Source organism: Corvus kubaryi, unplaced genomic scaffold (genome assembly GCF_017639235.1).
Source record: "Corvus kubaryi isolate FWS band 111438036 unplaced genomic scaffold, C.kubaryi_AGA036_p1.0 37236, whole genome shotgun sequence".
In the NCBI taxonomy this organism is placed as follows: domain Eukaryota; kingdom Metazoa; phylum Chordata; class Aves; order Passeriformes; family Corvidae; genus Corvus; species Corvus kubaryi.
In genome coordinates, this window is record NW_024581067.1 from 1,005,823 (window position 1) to 1,028,194 (window position 22,372).

Below are 22,372 nucleotides of genomic sequence, written 5' to 3' on the forward strand. Positions count from 1 at the left end.
CCCCACTAGGCATTGGAAAGGGATTTTTGGGGAAACAATTGGCAAAGGTATGGTTTTGTGAGGGAAACCATGGGTGGAAAAATGGATTGGGAATACACTGGGGAAATAGGACATAGGGTAAAAGGGAAAGGTGGGATTAGGAAAGGGAGACTGTAGGGGGGGCCTACAATGGAGATATTGTCTAACATGACTATGGTTTTTAGCATATATACGGCCTTTCACAAAAACACCATCAGGCCCAGTTACCTCTGCTGCTTGTAACCCTTATCTACCTTGTAAAATTTTGTACTCTACTACTTCTCCATCTCCTAAACTTGGGATGTATTTTTCAGGGTTATTCTTTTTAATAGCAGTTCTATGAACGAATGTGTCTTGCTGGTTGCCACATCTCGTTATAAAACCATAATTTTGTTTAACATTATACCACTTTACTATTCCTAAAACCTTAGCTAGGATGATCTTTTCCTTTTTCTGAGCGGCTGCTGTTTTCTGTCTCACTGCGTTTTTGCTTTCTCTTTCGCTTTCGGTTGCTCCTGCGTTGGAGATGACAGAGCTGCTGGGGCCATCGGGGCCGCTCATGCCTGTGCGCTCTTCCTGGGGTCGCATTCGGGGCCACGCGGGCCAGGCCGGGCTGCGCCGCTCAGCTCCCCGCTCGCCGCCACCTCTGCTCTCAGCTGTGCTGCTGCTGCCTGGGGCCATGCCCATGTCTCGGCCGGGCACCCGAGCAACACCCCCCTGCGCCCTGCTCCAGCGCGCATTTCGGCTGGGCGCGGCTCCACTCCACCGCCACTGCCCGTGTGCCACCCCTCTCACAGGGCTCACTCCACCACACACTGTGCGGGGCCGGGCGGGCACCACCGGATCGCGCTGCTCCCACCGTGCCTTGCTCCACTGCCGACACTGCAGCTCACGCCGCTCTGCCCGCACGCGGGAACTGCCTCGCTGCTGCTTGGAGAGTGCTCGGTCCACGTGGGTGAGACTGCACAGTCTCTGAGGCACGCTTCCCTTCGCCAAGACACAGCTGACATTGCTCAACAGTCTTGGTAATTAAATAATAGTCATGAAAATATTCTTCCATTGGCATATATTTTGACTCAGAAATTAACTGTGTCCAATCGGTCTTCCAAAAGTCTTTGGTAGGAATCAAATCCCAAGAAACGTAGAAAAGGTTCTTAAACAACCATGCCAGGAAGTGTTTCAGTTCCTTTTGAGCTTGAATTAAGCCAAAATTTACAAATCGTTGTTCAAGAATCTTTTCAAGTTTAAGATAAATGTCCGTATGCGGCTCTGAGAGCCAAGAGTCTTTCCACAGTTCCTCCATAGTTTAGAGATGGAACAGCAAAATGGAAACAAGAAGAGAAATCCAGAGTTTACTCACAAATCAGTCACTGTCCTTAGGGATCAGGGATCGCTCTGCCCGCATTACCTACCATCTGTTACAGTGTGGATACTGCAACACGTGTATCAATCAACAAGGCCCATAGAAAAGAAATATATATAGGTTGATTCTTGATAGATGTTTCAGAGAGATGTTTATTTTCCCAGCCACATGGCTGAGGATCTGCCGAGGAACTGCTGCAATCACGGGACCCAAGGGTCCTTTGCCCACGCAGGGGAACACAAAACAACCAATGGGGAACGAGGCTGACCAGGCAGGGGCAGGGAAACCCTGTGTCTCCCCCCCAGGGCCCCTCTCCCAGGACCACATGGCAGGTGGGAGGGACCCTGACAGTTGAATGCTCACCACCAGAGCTTTTGAAAAAGAAATGAATTCAGGAAACATGTTGGGAATGGTGCTGTTGTAATGTACTTGACATTTCTTTGGATAGAAAATTCTCCAGATAGTTTGATGCCATGATTGTCTCAGTTAGGGATACACAAATCTTCATTCTGAAGTTCTTCCCAGCCCAATTCTGTTAAAATCACTTTGAACATGCCTAGGGATTATGTTGGTACTATTAACGTGATGGAGTTGACCACACACACAATCAACTCATGAAAAAATACTAAAAATAAAAAAAATATTTTTCTCATTATGTCTTTTCAGATATGAGGTTTAAGATGCACTCCTCTTTTTGAGCATGGGAATAACAATGCTTGGTCTGGTGACAATCTATTACTCATGTTTTAGACAGTGATCAGAAGAGAATTTTTGATGAGTGAGTGTAAGAAAAGGGACAAGCACCAAGTAATGGTTGTCCCAGTGTATTTTCCCAGCTTCAAGGAGTCTTCAGTTTAAGGATCTTCCTAAATCAGAAGTTGTATCTTCCTTTAATTTTAGTCCTCTTGGATAGGTCCCTTCTTCAACTTTGTTCTCTGTTGCAGTTCCCCAACATTAATCCATTAGTCAATGGGTTTTGATGTGAAATTTGCAATCCTATCCATCTGTCTTGGGGTTGCTCTATGATGTGTATCCCATATCACTGCCTTATGCCCAGGAATTAATTTTGTGCCTTTCTATGCCTTTAAACTGAGTCTGAGAGAGGGGAGGAAAAACTGAGCAAAGCTTTTTCAAAGCAGCTTGCAGCTTGTTCAAGGTCACACAGAAGAAGCGCCTTTTTTTTTCCCAGCTGCAGCAGGGGAGCGAGGAAGCACCTGGTTTGCTGCTTCCCAGTCAGCTTTTGGCCAATTTTTCTCTGAAGGGAGACTGAGAGTTGAACTTTTTTTCTTCCCTGGAATTTTGGATTTTCTCCCTTTTCCACTGGACTGCTTCAATATCAGAACACGTCCGGAGGACTTTCCACCGAGCACAGAGGGCCTGGCCCTGGGCCAAGCCCCAGCTCCGAGGAGACCACAGGGAGGACTCTGACACTTTCCCAGGTTTTTTCTCCACAGCGAGAGATTTTATTATTTAACATTATTATCCTTTTCCCGTGTGTTTGTTAAATAAAGAGTTTTTATCTCCTGCACTTTCCTTCGAGGAAAATTTATTATTCCTGAACCTGGTGGGGGTGGGGTGGTTTGTAACCTTCCTTCTCTCAGAGGATATATTTCGAAATTTGGCCAAACCAGAACACCATCCTACTTGAGAAGGAGAATGCAGGAATTACCAGACTAAGCAAACCAGTCCTGAATAGCAACCCTCCATTTCAATCACAGCACTGTATAGAAAAAGACATAATCTGCTTTCACTGCCTGAGCTGCTGTCTCCATATGCTCCTGTGCTAGGCTGGAAGTATAATTTTTTTGCACACTTGCCCAAGGTAGGAAATCCCGCTGAATATCCATCAGAGGGATGTGAATCCCAGCCTGGGGAGTGCAGTGTCAAAAAGTGCTCATAGGCAGGGAGTTGAAATCTCTGTGTGAAAGAACAAGAAGGAATAGGCTGAAGCCTAGACTGCATGTGGGTAATCTATGCATACACCAGAGTGAATTAATGCAGTATCAGCCGTCATCTGTAACCCCACTGTTCAGTGGTAAAGTTGGCACGTGGGGACTGTCACATCACTGAAACCATGAGAGGGTCCACAGACACCTCTAGAAGGAGTGGAAGCTGTGTCTCCAACCGCCTCTCTGCAAAAGCAGTTTAGGTAGCACTTATATAGAAGATTTTAGCATTATCATGTAATGGTTGTGAAAAAGCAAGCCCTGCAAAAACATCACATTGCATATGGGTGGGCACTTTGGTAACAGACTCTTAAATGACTGTCCATATCCATCTAATGATTTCCTAAAAATCAGACTTGCTGTTATCTAAGAGCTGTCCCTGGCAGAACAAACTGGGCAAGGATGTCTGTGTGGCAGGAGGAATGAGAAGAAGAAATAGGAGCCCGGAGCCTGGACTGCAGTGTGGGAAGCAACATGAATTACTGCAGTACCACGGGTCATCTGTAATCCCATTGTCAGGGTTGGTGTTCAGCCCCATTACCAGGCCCTGCTAAGCACAGCCAGGGTAATCTCATTCCAGAAAATGAGGTGCTTGGAGGAAGAAAGGATTGCAGATGTCTACAGCAGATTTGTTTTCTCCCTGCCTTCAATTTTGCATCTGTTTGTTCTCATGACATTAGCTAGAGGCAGACCAACAGAGGAAATGAAAGTTATGCATTTGTGCTGCAAAATCAGGCATGTTTCATCATCAATAGCTAGAAATCTTTTCATTCTAGCTGCAGAAGCACAATCCTCACATTTTCAAGCAATTTTTAAACCATTTGGACATTTTCTTAATTTGTGGACTGACATAAATGTAAAAGTTCAAATTAAATATGCTCAAGCAACATATTAACCCAGTGCTTTCTGCTTATTATCTCTTGCTATAGTATCTTAAAATAGTTTGTCTTTTTTGCTATAAAGAACAGGAACCAGCAACTTATTTCCCTATTTTAATGTTTTTCTGAGGAGAAATCAATGTAAACCACAGTAAGGTAACTGTCATCTACTTTGTTTTGCTCAAATATTATTGTTCAGCTGGAGGGATTTGTTGTTGCCAGAGATAAGGGTGGAAGGACAGAACTCATCTTCTTTCTGGGGACCTGTTTGATCCCCATATCCTTGGTCTACAAGGGAAATCTGGACTAGAAACCAATTGTTTTTTGGTGCAAAATGGTACATAATGATTCTAGATCTAATTAAAGTTGAGGTTGTTAAAGAAGCCTTCAAGGCAGGTTTATAACTCTGCTGTCTTTGCATGGTGGGGACCTTCAGGAGAACTGAAAAATTCACTTTTCCTGTGTTACGGACTTTTCCCATCCTTCCCTGGATCCATTCATGTAACTCTTGGTACACCTTGGCATTGTTATCTCCATGGATAGTGAGGTTTTGTGGGAATAGGGTTGTGTTTGGTGAGAAAAAGAGAAGCATTAAGTGGGTTTCATTCAGTGCATACCAATAATTGTCACTGTAGGATCAAAACCCATATTACTTGACTCAGTATCTTGCTTTTTAATAACACTGAAATACCAGATCCAGATGACACAATCTGCCTTGTGAATCTGTCATGTTAGGCAGCTTTTTAATTGCTGTTTAATTTTTTTTACTTCTTTTCATAAAGAGTATTGTCATACCCCAATGTATCTGCATTAACTAATAAAAATATCATTTTTTTAAATTAATGACTAACATTGACCAGTCTGAATTGTACACAGTTACTGTAGTGATATTATGATTTCCCAAGCTGTCATGATTTCTGTTTAAATAAGCATGGATTTAATAGAAACAGAGGCATAGCAATAAAATATAATACATCTTGTACTTGTTCTGCAAAATATGCATCTCAGTTTTTTTAAAGAAACCAAACAATCTGAGAAAGCTCTTCTTGACTGTTTTCATTGTTAGTGGTCAATGGTATATCACAACTCTTAAACACCTAAAAACATAATTTATAACTTGAAGGAAAGAATTTTTTATGTCTGAAATTTAATATCATATGTGCAGAAACTGGTCTGTAACCAGTCTTTTAGTGATAAAACATATTTAATGGAACTAGAGATGGGTCATTCAGTTGAGAGTTTTCAGGGAAAGCAAATGTCTTGTGAATTTAGAGAGTAATAGCCCCATTAGAGCTTTTATAAGAAGAAAGAATGACTCATTAATCTAGTGGAGTTTTTGGAAGAAATTAATGGGCATATGGCTAAGGGAAGTCCATTTGCTGTGGTATTTGACTATCCAAAAATATGTTAAATATTTGATTTTAACTGATAAAAGAAAGTAAATTGAAAGGTTTCCTTGTAGAAAATGATGTCTGATTAAAATAAATACCTAAAGGGTGAGTAAGAGGGCAGATTTAACAGTGGGAGGACCTCATTTACCATATCTTAATAAAACTTCTGCTGAAGTCTTAGCTGCTCGACAAATTTCGAAAAGTAGCAGAATGTTCTGATAATTTAAGAAATGTAATTATAATATTGTTTAGAAACTATTACCCAGTCTTGTGCTTTCCGCACCTCTGATGTTGTTATGTCTGAACTGACCACCAAAGTGGTTTTAACTTTTAGGAGTGGTAAATTTTGTGTTGAACTCAGATTGAAGAACTGACAGACATGACAAAATTATGACTGGAACTGCAAAGGAGCTTGTACAATAAAGTACCTATTCCCTGAAGGTAGCCATTTTCTTTCGATTCCAGGAGTAATCCTTCTAAAGCTAACGAAGATAAACACTGCTGAGCTTGTATGGTCATAGCTGAAAAAATAGAGTTAAGTGTTTTGGTTGGTAATTAAATTTTGAAAGGAAATTGACTTCAAGTTAGAAAGGAAAATTCAGCTTTCTCTTGTAAGGATTTCGCCCATCTTTCAAATAGTATTTAATGCATCTCAAATAGGAAATGCAGCAACAGACACAGCAAACATCAAGCAACATGGCTCCAGCATGCCTCCTTTCAAGGTCTCCTCAGAAAACCTCTCTTCTGTTTTCTCACATCTCTGTTTTTAAATAATTATCAGTCTATGATTGCAGCTGTTAAAGATGGGCAATCTATTTCATGTGTGTGTCCTGCAGGTAGAGGTGTGTTGGTGAGTTACACATACACGTACACACATCTCTGTGAACTTTCTTTTCCATTATGAAACAACACAGATTTTTTTAATATTTAAATATAGAAAACTCTTGAAAACATGCATTATTCTTAGGAGAGAAGAGTCATTTACCTCTGGCTTGCAAGCAGATTCAGCAGTTTACACACCAAAAGATTTTATTCTACCTCAATGAAAATACTTCAGAAATGGCTAAGATTTGAATAGACCTTAGGTAATGCCTGATGAAAACACAATGAGGAATAACACTTTTCCAGCATATGTGGGTTTTCTGAGTGTATTCTATATTGTGCCTGCCTATACTGGTAACAACGGGTCTGTTTTCTTCCGGTGCCGCTTCGCGCCTGACACAGGAACAGGAGAGAGCAGTGTTTTGTCATGTTTTGTGCAGTTATTGGTTGAGTGCTGAAGGAAAAACTTCTGTTGGTGGCTGATAAAGAGAAGTAGCATAAGGAGTTTAGCTTCTAGCTGAGCTTTGTAGGCTGGTAAAAACCTGTGTGACATCATTTTTTGGTGCAAGTCAGTTGTTAATTTGGGTGGGGCCAGGATTTCATTTGAGCATCTCCTGTAAGTTTGGGCCAGGTTTTGTGTTTAAGAAGGAACGCTCCCTGAACTCCACCTGCATGGTTTACCTTTTCAGAGCACAGCCATGTGCTTGTCCATCACACTGCCTCCATAATCAACTTAAAACTTTGATTCAGTTTATATTTGTCTCCATCATCAGTGACACCTCACACCTGGGGATTGTGCTACCAGTGACTCCCTGCGCTGTCTCCTGGCTGAGAGGAGAAAATTGCACTGGTCACTCTTTCTTCTCGGTATCTTTAAATTAATGAGGAATTAAATTATTTGTGACTTTCTGCCCATGTGGTGTAAGGATTTCGTAACAGTACGATTTCAGAGTTCATTTTTGGGTATTGCTTGAGGTGATGCACTGCCAGGTTTCTGAGAAAACCTGAAATGTAAGTAAACATCTGTCCTGTGGTGTTCAAAATTGCCAAAGTGCAGCTGACCCACAAAGCAGATCTTTTGGGCAACTGAGTAACACTGGCTGCCAGAGTAATTCCTGTAATTACCTTCTCTTTAAATTCTGCATCAGAACTGAGGACAGGAAAATTTCACATACTCAGTTGGGGGTGTTGAATAGTAGATAGACTGCCAATTGTTTGTATGTAATGAATTTTCATAATTTTCTCAGTTTGGATTGCTCACAATAGCTGAATGTTTTTATTGCTGTGCCCAAATGGAGTGGCTTCAAAAAACAATGTATGCAGAAATATATTGATTTTTAAAAAGATTACAAGTATTTCTGGTGAATACATTAATGATGAATACCATACATAAAATTATGAACATAATGGAACATTTCAGTTAAATACATACTTTGTGGTTTGCTGATTAAATATATAAATCTTTAAATATTTTTAATGTAACTGAATGAAAACTTATGTCTCTTTTCATATTTCTAAATATAGCTGCAATAACAATTTGTAGTGCATTGGCTGAATGCTGAACTTTGAGGCAAGAGCAACAATATGGAACTTTGAAGTAATGACAGAATTTTAAATTTACTTTTAGTAATCATTTCAATATTTGAATCAGGATTGTTTTCTTTCATTGTGTCCATTAAACCCAAACTCACAAGTCTTCAGCTAGAACAAACTAAAAGAAATTAAATGTTCAATCAATTTCATTAATTTTATAATGGGAATACTTATTTGCAAGCAACACTTTTGTTGCTTTTTTTTTTAATTTCTACAAAAGGATGATACAGTCAAATACTTTAAATTTCTTCTAAGCTGCATTTGGCATGACATTTTGGATCTATTTGAATGCTATTGTAATTACAGCCACCTGGGACTCAGAACAGTTGATCATTTCAGTTGAATTCTTTTTTTTTTTTTTTTTTTTTCCATTTGCAGGATGCTCTGGCCCACTAGGGATAGAAGGAGGGATTGTGTCAAACCAACAAATTACCGCATCGTCCACTCACCGAGCTCTTTTCGGACTGCAGAAGTGGTACCCGTACTATGCACGACTTAATAAGAAGGGTCTTGTGAATGCCTGGACTGCTGCAGAAAATGACAGATGGCCATGGATTCAGGTAACAGATGGAGCTGAGGAGGAAAAAAATACCCTTGATTCAATTGCCAGTGTCACTTAAGAAACTGATGAAGACAAGTGGTTAATGAACAGATAGGTTCTTATTCACTGTCACAGACGCAGCTGAGGCTAAAAGGGACTATTTAGCTGCAAAACAGTGATAATCTGGACTTTACGAATGCACGAGCCTTTTTTTAATTTAAAAAACCGCGTGCATATGTTCCATTGTGGCTCTAAACCGTGGAAGCAGATTTTTACAGGCTCCTTTCAAAGAAGCTGCATTCCACATATGTTGCTTTTGGTGGTTAGGCCCTTAGAAGCATATCCCAGCAATATCTCTTGGTGGAGGTATCTTGACACATGCTAAAGGTGCTTTAAGTGTGGTTTTGGCCATGCTAGAACCTGGTGGCAGAGCTGGTACTCTTTGCTGAGCAGCTCTGGGTGCATAGGTTAAGTACTACTGGAAGTAACAAGAACTGTTTCAATTAAGGTTGAAACTGCTGTTAGTTCAGCCACATCCATGGGGCTGAAAATGCACGTGTTCTCATCCCACTCAAGGATGTTATTGTTAGAGTGATTCAAACAGCAGTGCCCTCACTGTGAACTGGATTTCTCTGTGCCCAACACATCTTCAGTAAAAGCCACAAAGCAGTGACTTTGAGGTCCCCTAGCAGTGTTTTAATGAAGGTAATGACTGTCTTGTGGTTGCTGTAGCTCTTTGCTTGGATGCTGTTTCTCTTCGCGATGTATGAATTGGGCAAAGCTTTGGCAATTTCAGCTATTGGTTAATAAAGGTTGGTGAGTTAGATACTTATGGGAAAACCTTCTGCACTGATCTGCATGGGCAACGTGTGAGGTGGATGTTTCCCTTCCAATAGACCCACTGCAGGATCTAGCACAACATGTTGTTTGAGCATTTTATCTGCCAGCACGAAGTTGAACAGTCCATAATGCCCTCAGCTGTGTCAGACACGCTCTTCTTGAAGCTGCCTTGGTGTACATGGCATTAATATTTGTTAATATTCAATGTTTTTGCCCTGACTACCACTGGTGATTTTTCTGAGAGGCTCCCATATGTCTGGGGGGAAAGCAAACAGGATTACCTGCTCATTTTTCTTGTGTGGAGAGCAGACACAAAGCACTGTTTGATGAAGTTTTCTGAAACTGGTGCAGTTGGAGTGCTGGATTTTGTCAGCTCTGAAGAACGAAAGCTGGTATCACTGCTTGTTATTTATTGCAGAGTGAAAACACAAAGGCCCTTCAATGTGTTGTAAGTCAGTTGTCGTCGTAAAGATCAGAGGGGTTAGGAAGTCTGTAAAATTTATACATTGAAAAGAACTGGAAAGGATCACGCAGAGGGACCTGAGCAGAATTATCTCCATGGGAGTAGAAAGCTAATGTTACTTTAATGGATAATGAAAAACTCAGCATTACAGTAGCTTTTGGGCTGTGTTAAGAGGGTGGGCTTTATTAAATGAGCTGGAAAAAGATTTCAAAATCGTTTAGCACTGGCCCCCTAGACATGTCTTTTCTGGGAGATGATCTGGATGGGGATATCTAATGGTCTGATGCTTCCACATTTGTGCTTGGCACTATGGGGGCAGCTGCCAAGTTCCCTCGGACTTTGCTCTCCGGAAGTTTTCCCTTTGCTCTTACGTGCAAGGAATGTTGGGCCAGTGGAGAAAATGTGTTAAAGTCTCATACCATGGCATCAGGTCTAAAGAATCTGGGGGTTTTTTTGGAGTTCTGGAGGTAATTCCAATCCCATACAGGTTATTCTGTAATTTTGACAGCCATGGGGTATAAGGACTTTTGAGAAGCTTAGGTCACACAATTAATGTGTTTTAAGCACTCCCTTCATTTTCTTCTTATTTTTCTTGCAAAATAAACTTTAGTCTATAATTTTCACAAAACTTGCCAAATACTTTTTTGTTGTACTCTTTTTTTCAGTTCAGAAAATTAAAAATATTCTTCATAATTTCAGAACAGAAGTCTTGAGAGGATTTCTTTCTTTCCTTTTCTCTTTCTCTAAAACCTCTGGGACCGGAAAATCTGAAACTTTTTATGAAGATGATACTTGCAGGAAAAAAGTGATTTTTAGTGTTCCGCAGAAACTCTTTTTAGATCTGGCAAGGTAGAGACATCCACAGTCTCACACTTTATGCATAGTAGTTCTCTACATCATAGAACTGTCTTGTTCTCCAAGCATGAAATAAGCTTTAAGACACAAACACTGTCTGACACTCTTCTGGGTGAACAGTTTTTGCTGCGAGGGGAAGCAGAAATCCCCTGTTTTATTTTTGCACAGATTCTGTATTACCCGGGGAGACACTTCTTAAATGCTTGTGGAGGGGTACAAAAAGTCAGATTTGGGCTAAATTTCTGGCTACTGTCCTTGGTCATGTGGGAGAAAAGATCTCAAACCCTCTACCTGAGTTTTTACTCTGTTGTGTCACCAGCTTGTTCCCAGACCCTAGTGCGAGCAGCCTGCACATGGAACCTTTCCCATGCTGCTCTGAGTGATGAAGCACCTGGTCCAGGAGAAGGCACTGAAAAACAGTGTGAATGTTTGGCAGAGATTAAGTGGAAAGTTGCAAAGCTGGAAAATCCATTTTTAGGACATGTAAATTAACATTTAGTGCGGGGAACCTGAAGCAATCGCCTGTTCCCCTCTTGTAGCTTCTAATGCTAGATAAATTCTAAAGGAAGCCGTGTATAATGGGCAAAGTCCCTCAAAGTGTGATTATGTACAGGCCTGTAGCTATTTTTGCCTTGTTCCATCATTATCAATTTTCTTTGTCATTTAATTTCTTTATTTATATGCAGCCTGGAAAATAAAAGGTTTGAGTGCTCTGCTTATAACTCACTTGTAATGAGTGCAGAAGTTTTTTTTCTCTAATCTTTCAGGCGTCTGATACACATGAACTAATTAGTATGCAATTTCATTTTCCTGCATTCTCCCAATGAACTGAAAATTGAAATTGCCGTTTTAAATTTACACTCTCAGCATGTAAGTAGTAATGGCACTACAATGCTTGTAATTGGCTTGTGATTTAAAGGGTCACTGACCATGCTTTTGGAAGCAAATTAAAGCCTGAGTAAGTCATATCTGCCTTTTAAAGTTCTCCTGACCTCTGTTTCTCCTCACAGGCTGGCTGTGATAAAATAGCACCTGTGTACTGCTAACCACTTTATTAGTGATATTAACTTTTATCGTTTGCAAATACAATGACAAAAAAAAAAATCCCATACATCTATTTTTCATTAATTGGTCCTGAAGTATAACCAAAACTCTCACTTTGCCTGTTCCAGTAATGAGTCTTTTCTAGCAACTCTTTTTTTTTTGTTTGCTTGTTTTTTGTTTTTGTTTAAACAGCAGTTTCTCTTTTCCCTTATGTCCTTTTGCATTTTTGGCTTTAAAATATGTTGATTTGTCTTATTCTGATTTCACTTCATCCCTGCTCATTTCTTGCATCTGTATTTTTCAATTCATATATTACTTATTCTTTTTAAGGCAGCATGAATCAGAATAGATATGGCCATGGGCAGGATTATTGTTTCTGTTATGCCTCTACCGTATCCAAAATCATAGTGGCAGCTAATCTCTAACACAAGCTGCCAGAAGGACTTAGTGAATGTTACTCCTCTCTAGTGATTTCTAACCTAGGAATCCATGCCCGTGCCCTTCTTACACTTCTTCTCTTCTCCCACTTTCATCACTCCCAGGCTGGTCTCCCAGCTTTAACCACCCTCACATTTCTTAATTCATTTTTCCCCTATTCACAACTTGTCTCCCATTTCCTTCCTTGAGAAATTACCCGTTTTTTCATGGTATCATAGAATGGTTTGGGTTGGAAGGGACCTGAAAGATCATCTGGTTCCGACCCCCTGCCATGGGCAGGGAATTTGCCCAATTTGCAGAGAATTTATACAAGAACATTAAGACATGCCACCTAGATCATGGATGCTGGAGCAGAGAAGGAGCTCCCAGTAGAACTCCAGTGACTCCTGCTTCACTGCAGGGCATGCTGGACTAGGTTGAGTGACCCAAATATCAACTTCAGAAATACACGAGAGAATCACAGAATCCCAGAATCACTGAGGTTGGAAAAGCCCTCCCAGACCATTGAGGCCAACCTATGACTGATCCCCACCTTCACCTTGTCCCCAGCCCAGGGCACTGAGTGCCACCTCCAGCCCTCCCTCGGACACCTCCAGGGATGGGCACTCCAAACCTCCCTGGGAAGCCCCTGCCAAGGCCTGAGCACCCTTTCCATGGGGAAATTCCTGCTGCTGTCCACCCTGAGCTTGCCCTGGCCCAGCCTGAGGCCGTTCCCTCTCCTCCTGTCCCTGTTCCCTGCCAGCAGAGCCCGACCCCCCCGGCTGCCCCCTCCTGTCAGGGACTTGTGCAGAGCCACAAGGTCCCCCCTGAGCCTCCTTTGCTCCAGGAGGATGTGATTGTGAAGAGGATCCCTGCCTATTGAGGTTTTTGTTGTTGTTTTTGTTGTTGTGGGGTTTTTTTTTGGTTGGTTGGTTGGTTGTTGTTTGGTTATGTTTTTCAAGTGTTCTGTGGTCTTTTGGACGTGGAAATTGTTTTTACAAGGTGTTAACCCACAGACACCAAGAACAGATTCGAGCATAGATTACATCTGGAGAATGTTAACAAAATGCACTAATTGCTGAGCACCAAGCCACTGTGTGGGAGATGTGTTTGAACACCTGACCTGTTGCTGGAGATAGTTGTGTATAAATGTAAAGTATTAAATAGAATAATAAACCCCTATTTTGTTATCCCTCATTAAAATGGCATAAAGTGTTTCTCCAGAGACATTGGTATGGTTACCAATTGCTTTTTTAAGTAAAATAAAATAAAATTAAATTAAATTAAATATTTACTTTATTATTGTGAGTAGTAGGAGGATTGAAGGATTCATCTACAAAGGAGGTGGACTGCTCAGTTGGTTGCAGAATTAAGAAATGGGAAGTATAGTTGGTTCAGGTTGGATAGCTAGCTTTTCTCTTCTAGTTTCTACTGCATACTAGATGATTCCAAATATTTAGTTTGGGGTTTCTTCCTCTTCAAAGACTTCATCCCTTTCCATCAATATTTTATATATTTGTTTCTTTTTTGGGGTCAGTTTTTGAAAGTCAAACTGTGAGTTCAAAATGGAAAAGCTACAATTCTTACTTAGAATACACAGAAAGAGAACTATAATTCCATCATTTTTCAAATTTATTCCCCAAATGGCTTTTCTGAAATGATATGCTAAAGTTCAGGTGAAACACTATAATCAGAAATAAAACAGTTTGACAGAAAATGTGCCCAACTTCTAATTGGCAATTTGAATATATTAGTACTCCAGTCCAAAATAAAATACATTTGGTTTATTTACTGTCTCAGTGTGTCTGCTGTAAATAATACTTTTTGCTTTTTCAATTTTGCTTTTTTAATAACTTTGCATGGCTTTAAGAAAATGTCTTCACTATATTTCTTTAAACTCCAAGTAAACAGATTTGCTGCAGAGATTGTTAATAAAAAAGATGACCTGTGATGGAAAGGGATCTACCCCAGCAGATTCAGGGCAAAATATTTCCCTGACCTCTGTGTTATTTAGAATTAATTTTTTTTAGGGGGAGGGAGGTCATTACTGAGAATGTTTATTTAAAAAAAGGTCTGAATGTATTGGAATATTGTTGCTGTTAGGTAGAATTTGTATTTTGATTGAGGCTTAATTTGGTTTTTACACAAGTGTCTCCACAGCAGTTTTGGTTTCAATCCCACCTCTGGTGCTCAGCCTCACATTTTTGGGACTTGCAGTCCCATGGCATAATTAAATCTGTGACTATGAATTTCACAAACTTAATCATAACAACTATGACACACACAAAAATTACTTGTAAAAAAACCCTTAAGTTCCAGCATTCTTATCCCCAAGCAGAAAACCATAAAGTATTGGGTGTGGTTTTTTCCTCAAAAAAAGGGAAGGAAAGAAAAAAATTAACAGCTTCCTCATCAAGAGCTTCCAAAGAGCAAGTACACACCAGGTGACAGCTATTTGCTAATGAAATGATAAAACCCAAAATACACAGAGGCCTTGCACAACATTCACTCAAACATCTGTTGGTGAGAGCTCCAAGCAAACTGCCATCTGTGAAACCATTCATTTTGTCAAAGTTCATTTCCTCATTCATGAGCTCTGGTGTACAGGCTTCCAAAAATACCTGTCACCACAGCTTAAATGTTTAATATCACTTAATGTATCTCTCATCCCAGTGTTGGGTGACCTTTATGAAGTACAGTCTCAGAGTCATCCTATAAGGTGATGTGCACCATAGAGGAAGATTTAACCTGCTAAGTTAAATGCTAAAAAGTTGTGAAAGTTCTGCTTTTTTTTTGTCAATACTTCAAAATTTGGCTTAATATCACAGAAGGATTTACTTGGAGGATATTCATAAGTGGCAGCAAGCACCTGAAAGCCCTTGGCTGTGGAGAACAGAAGTTAATAAGGAAAGTGCAGTTGAATTAAAACAATGCCACACAGGACCTTTGATCTGCAGGAATTAGAAGAGATTGTCTGCTAGCCAAAGTCTGCCATAAATTCACTGACTTCAGTGAACTCAATACCAGCGCCTGCTCTCTGCAGACCTCCCTCACCATCTATACATTTAGCTCACAGGCCAAAAGTGTGATTTATGTACTCAAAACAGAGCGGAAAGCAAAGAGACTGGGAGCTTATTTCTTAGTGTAATCATCCATAGACTCCCTGGAGCCCCATATCTTGGTATCCATTTCATATCACACCTCCTCCTTTCATCCCCCGTATGCACAGACGCCCACGCACAGACACGTTCAAACAACTTTGGGCTGAGGTTCTGGATACACCAAAGCAGTCAGTTCAGAGTTAGCATCCCCATGGCAACTGAAACTTGATGCTGTTATGAACAGCATCCCTAACGTGCTCTGTCAGCCTGCATGCCAGCTTTCCTTAGTTGCTGTGCCTAATGTGGCTGAAGGACTGAAGCAACAGGACCTTTAAACCCTTTATTCCCTGCATCTGCAACACCATCCATTTCAACTAAGTTTGCTTTTTTTTCTTCCTCATTTGCCACTCTGATATTAAAAGCAATCAAATCTTAGAAAGTGGTGACACCAAAAGGGAACAAATATGTGTCCACGTGGTTTCTCGCATCAGGAAGAAGCAACTAAAAGGTGCCCCAGCACCTGTGTGGTGGTTCATAATAGAATGATGTGTGGGTATCACAGTCACCTTGTGGCTAGGACAGCATCCAAATCTGTGACATGATGCCATGCTGACGTGTGATAGGCAAATGAGTCATTTTTGCCTTCTAACCACTCTCTTAAAAACTGGCAAAGCAAACAATCATCACCCATAGTCACTGTCCTGCTAGACTTGACTTCTACAAAAGTGTTGTTTCAAGTTATCTCAGTACAGCTAAGGTTCAGGAAACAAAGTTCAAGGAAAAGTAAGATTACGTACCAGTATATTAAGATGTGTTTTGGTCTGGTACATAGGGATTTATATGTACAAAATCCAGAGTGGGTCAGGCTGGAAATGCCCACAGTGGGTCACCTGCTCCCACCTCCCTGCTCCCTGCCCAGAGCACAGGGCACAGGATTGTGTTCAGACAGCTCTGCAATATCCCCAGGGAGGAGACCCCAGAGCCTCTCTGGGCTCTGCTCAGGGCTGGGCCCTGCCCTGGGCAGCAGTTCTGCCTCCTGTGCAGGGCAATTGCTGGGTTCAGGCCCTGCCCGTGGCTCTGATGCCGCTGCCAGGCCCCGGAGCAGAGCCCGGGCCCTGCCCTGAGCCCTCCCTGCAGCCAGGGACAGCCAGGGCTGAGGGCCCCTCTCAGCTGGGGCTCCTCTCGAGGCTGAGCAGCCCCGGCTCACTCAGCCTGTCCTGGGCACGGAGATGCTCCAGGCCCTAAATCATCTTTGTCCCCCTCCACTGGACCTGCCCCAGGAGCTCCATGTCCCTGCTGTGCTGGGGAGCCCAGGACTGGACACAACACCGCAGAGGCTGGGCAGAAGGGCAGGATCCCTCCCTGACCTCCTGGCAGTGCTCTCCCAGTGTCCCCCCCAGTCCCATTGACCTTCCTTGCCCCCAGGACACTCTACTGGTCAGGTTGAGTTGGTTGCCCACAAGCACCCCCTGGTCCTTCCCTACAGAGCTGCTCCAGCAGATCCCCCCCAGCCCATGCTAGTGCCTGGAGTTGTTCCTGCCCAGGTGCAGGACCTCCATTTCCCTTATTAAGTTTCAGACAGTCCTTCTGTGCCCATCTTTCCAACCTGTCAAGGGTCCTTCCGAACCCTGGGGCATTTCGGCCTCTCATCCCAGCCATGTGTGGTCAGTGAACTGCTGAGGACCCCTCAGTGACCAGTGAACTGCACAGACCCCTCATCCAATCATTGGTAAGTTAAATAATGCTTGGCCCAGTACTGAACCTTGGGGGACACCACCAGTGGCACATCTCCAGCTGGACCCCATGACACTGATTCCAACCCTCTGGACCTGCCGCTCACCCAGGTCTCAATCCAAGTTCCTCTCACCTCAGCATCGATGGCCCCAGACCGGTTTAGGCTGTTGGAAACACAGGAAGTCACCAGCACCGTGAAAATGCCATGGACAACTGGGGCTAAAGTAGACTCACCCTCCTTGACCTCCCCTGGAAAAGGTGGCATGTATTTGTCACCTCAAAGACCTTCCGATTTAAACCACACACAAATTCTGTGAACTGAAAAATGGGAGCATATTTCACTCCTGCACTCTCAGAACCTTCTTCTTCCATGAGTGGTTAAGATAAAAAGACATTGTTCAAGCTTTGACTCTCTCAATGAGACTTTTCAAAGATTGTCTATCACAAAACCAAGCAATGTTTAATGCTTTTAACCTAATCTTTTGCCTGCAAATTTTTGTAGAAAGAAAAAGTGTTTTGAGGAAAAATGTACAGATAAATAAGGAAAATCTCACTGAAGAGTAACTTTTAGAGTTTCTATAGCACCTTTTTTTCTTAGAGTCCTAATTTTAAAAGATAATAAAAAATATTTCATGAGTGTGGTTGTCATGATTCAACAAATAGCTAATTTTTAGGGTTCAGGAGATATTAATCATTTGAGCCAATCTTCTCTGTTGTGTAACAGCATCTGTGGGCCAAGAAATCATTTGAGTGGAGTAGTCTTTTCATCAATCACAAAGCCATCTGTTCCCTGTGTGCTTCACCTCTTCACTCTCCTTGTGTCCATCTCAAACCTTGGCCTCTCTCCCCACAGCACCAGTGTCTGAGCAACTAACAGGTTATCTTCAAAGATTGATTAGAATTACACTTGACCATGAAGAAAGGGGATAAAGATATGTATTTTAATGCAGGTTGTGCATCATGTGATAGAGATATTATCACTAGATAAGTTTATTCTGGTGGAGGGACTAAGCAGATTTAGTTTCCCACTGTGTTGAAATGGGATCTCACAGTAGGGATCTCACACGGCCAGGGAAGTCTGATCTCCTGCGAGTTCCCAGATTTCAGATAGTTAATATTCCTTTAATCAATACACTGGATGTCTTTTCCAACCTTAATGATTCTATAATCCATATTTTCTTGGTCTAGGAACATGCACAGGACATAGACAAAGCTCACTGAAGTCAAAAGGGGAATTTTTCCTTTTGGGGCTTGAGAAAAGGTCATATTTGTCTTTGGAGTTTTTACCAAAGTGCCTCTGCCAAAGTGCCATAAAAACAGATGGAAAGTATGTGAGAGAAAGTACCTCTCAATAGCTGAAGTTATTTCACAACCAAAAACTTCCCCCTGAGCATATTTTCATGCTGATTTTAATATTGCACCTTTTCCAATTCACTTCTTTTCCCTAACGAGGATGGTTTTCCTGGAGGATGAAAAGAAAAGTACATATTTGTGACCTGAGTTTGACATCCTATCTTCTAGATCTACAAGCTGTTGATCAAAGCTATTTTACAAGGGGAAGTACATACCGATATTTTCACTGACATTTTTATTTACATATTCTTAGGCTGATTCTTCAGGATGTCTTCTAGACACAGTGGGGAAGTTCTTTCTGAGAGCCATTAGCATTCCAAAGCCAGGAAGAGTTTTCATGAGTTCAAAGTATATGAGGAAACTAATAACAGCAATGAATGACCTTGGTGTTTCTTAGGTAACCTTCAGTTTGAGACAGTTAATACTCATTTGACCAATACTTTGCAAATAAGATGATATTTTGCAGGGCTAAAAACCTCTGAACAATGTGAGATTGATCATGGGCCCCTTCTTGAGATGACAGTCTAAACATACCAGTATTTGAATAATTCATATAATCCAGTTAATGGCATTCATAACAACCACCTTTGGGACTAAAATAATGACTTAATAATAAGAAGGAACAGACTAAGCAAGTTTTTAGTCTGTCTAATTATGTAAACTCTCTGAGGCATAAATTGGAAGTTCTCAACAAAAGCCAAATGAAGTAGGTGCTTTTTGATAATTCTCATAACATATGTTCCTCCACATTAGCATTACACGGGCCAAACAATCCTTGTATTTATGTTTTCCATGCAAGTAAGATCTTACCTATATTCTGATCTCTTCACAGAGAGGCAAATTAAATTAGTGGTCCAATTTACATCTCTCATTCTGCATGCCTAATTTGAAGCATGTACAGGAATAAGTCTTATTGAGGATGGCAAAGGTGATGAGTTGTTTTTAGAGGGTTGGCTGAGGCTGAGGTGTGGGTGAGTAGAGGGAAATCCTGAGAGGTGTTTATTCTTACCCTGAGGTGTGATAGACTGGAAAAAACAAGAGGATGAGTTTCCAGAGGATTTAATAGCAAAGTTATGAGGATGCTTTGCTGGACCTGCATCCACACAGGTGAAACAAAATGGTCTGGGATCAGAAATAACCTGAGTGTTTAATTGCTCTGTCCTCGAGGTACAATCCCAAAATCACGCTGGGAATTATTATTTTCAAGGCAACCTGTAGCAAACGTTTGTTCTCCTAGCCTATTACAAGATAACAATTTATGCTATCATGTCAATATTTTAAGATAAAACATGTTGTTTTTCTCCATGGTGCAGACCTCCTTCCAGCATGTCAGCAACAGCTGCAGTGCTGCCATGGATAAATCGCTGCATTTCCTCGTTGAGTGCTGCTTAAAACACACATCACTGCCACTGTGCTGACTGCATTAATGCCCTGAACTAAATCTGGGAGAGCTCTGCTGACAGTGCTGATTAGGAGAGTATCAAAAAGCCGCAGACAGGCGAGATAGACGAGCACCTTGTGTGCAGGTGCCAGAGAGGCTTTGCAGCATGGAAGTTAATAGTGGCTGACCTGCTGTGCCCTTCCTGCTCCTCATCACCAGCTCAGCTCTGCAGCTCCCCGCTCCTGGTGTGGAACCAGGGTGAAACAGCACTGTTTGTCCTGTTCAGGGGCTCTAGTGCTTGGAGGCTGAAAAGGAAGCATGGCAGGGAGCTTTCAGACTCACTGACTATCCCAGTACTGAGGGAATTGTGTCAGGTTGTTCCTTTCCTGGGTTTATTAAAAACATTTCCATTTGCAAGTGTCCCTATTTTTCATCAGAAAAATGTTTCTCTGGATGCTTTCTATCTAGATTTGTCAGAATTATGACTTTAAAAAAAAAAAAAGAAAAGAGACCAAAAAAATTAAATTTCAATCCTTCAAAACCTGATGAGATCAGCAGGGAAGGGTTGCGGTAATAAATCTTTTAATGCCAGTATAACCTTGATCTCTTATTCAACCCCATTTTTATATGAGCAATGGTGAGTAGCAGTACAGATATATTTACTTTGTGCTAGAAAAGATGAAGAATTATTTATGACAATGCTATTCCATCTCATAACTGAAACAGGTAAACGCCTTTGTTCTCCATAAAATGCGTTCCTGTTTATGAAGGTAAAACTACATTTAAGGTCTCACAGACCCAAGGCTTCACATAGGCTTTAATTTGAGCATTTCTGGAAAGCTTGCTCTGGAGGAACACTTCAGACAAGGATATTCTGTAGGAAATGCTAGTGGTGTTATTGCTAACAGCAAGATAACAAATGAGGGGAATATGGTTATGGATTCCATCCAGGAGCATCACAGAGGGGTCTTCCTAAAGTCACTCTGTTTTCTCATCCCTCTTCTCCTCTCCTGCCTGGAATAATGCAGATAAGCTGGATGCAACTGAGTGGTTTTTTACCTTTTTTTGTCAAGTATATAACTTCTGCAAAATGAATATACTAACATTTGATCACAAATGGTAGGAGGGAGATGAACACCTTCCGCTGGAGCTGTCCCAGTCCCTGCTGTTCTGTTACATTCATGCATTATGATTCTGAATTTAATCTCCCTTTTTCCTATGGTTTTTAAGGTTTGTAAACCATGCTGAGGAGTTACTTATGGCCTTTGTTTTGCGGAGCCCTTTGGGCTACTTTATGGAAAACAAGCTCCTACATTAACTCACAGCTACCAGTGGAGCTGCACACCCACCATGCAGGTTTGCAGGACTGGCTCTGAATTGTCTCTGAAAATGGTGCACTGTACAATCCACAGGAACTCATAAAATTAACTTGTTCATATTGCCACTTTCTCTCAGAGATAAAGTCTTCCCCTTTTATTTCCTAATACGGATTTTTTCAAGTTCCAGTGAAATCTAGATTGGGTGTGTGTTCATCAGAGTAGACAACTGAATTATTTGGCATCCCCAAACAGATTTGAGTGACTCACTGGAGTCAAGTGTTAGTGTAACTCGTTTAATAGAGAATTACTCCTACAGGATGAGTGCTGAGAGCAGTAAACACGCTGGTTACTTTTTCCCCACCTGTGGAGAAAGGCCATGACTCTGTAACCTGCTGTGATCATCAAAGTGGTCTGTGCAATCATGGAGGTGGGAGGACTGTGGTGGCAGAAAGGAACAAGATTAGAAGAACTTTCAGGGACTTCTGAAACTAATGGAGTTGATTTTATTCTCCAGCTCTTGGGCATACGCTGCTTTAGAGGGTATCTGCCTCAAGTGATTTTATTTGATTTATTTTGGCTACTTGGATGAATTCAACATGCAACTGTGTACCCAACACAGAACCTGAGGTGGTGTTTCTTGTCCCAGTCACAGAAACTGAGCTGATTCCATTCCTGTGCTCTCTTTGTGCTTTCCTCAACACCAGCACACTGACTTTGCACCATCCACCCTGTGTGTGACATTATCCAGTTCTTGTAGAGCCAGATTTAAATACATTGATATTCAACTACTGGCTTTATTTTACACTCGGTTTTACATGAGCAACTCAGTGTTCACCACTCATTCTAGTCCCAGAAATCCTTCTCATTGACATGCAAAGCCCATCTGAGCAGATTCCATAACCTGCAGGCGTCAAGCAGAACCTTTTCCAAGTTTCATAAAGCTCTTCATGTCATAAGGTTTTAGGTCACTGGGTGTCCTCGGATTGCAGCCAAATCCCTGGCATATGATGGGTGAGAAAAGTCCCACAGAAGTTCCTGGATGCAGGAGACCCCTGTGAATGCAGGTGCTTGAGCAGAGGTCAAGTCTGAATCCAAACCTCTTAAAATAAATTTAAATGATAAATGGTAAAATAGTAAACCTGATCAACTTTCTCTTTCTTTCTTTTTCTTTCTCTTTCTTTCTTTCTTGCTTGCTTTCTTTCTTTTCTTTCTTTCTTTTTTTCTCTTCCTTCCTTTCTTTCTTTCTTTCTTTCTTTCTTTCTTTCTTTCTTTCTTTCTTTCTTTCTTTCTTTTTCTTTCTTTCTTTCTTTCTT

General features: G+C 41.4%; 1 protein-coding gene across 2 annotated transcripts in view; it reads left to right on the top strand.

Annotated features, from left to right (window-relative positions):
• EDIL3 (EGF like repeats and discoidin domains 3) overlaps positions 1–22,372 on the top strand; it is a 234,104-nt gene that overhangs the window by 155,308 nt on the left and 56,424 nt on the right. For both annotated transcript variants that reach the window (XM_042023048.1, XM_042023047.1), the window contains one exon: positions 8,390–8,571. In XM_042023048.1, coding sequence (XP_041878982.1) covers positions 8,390–8,571 — 182 coding nt within the window. The remainder of the gene's footprint in view (positions 1–8,389; positions 8,572–22,372) is intronic.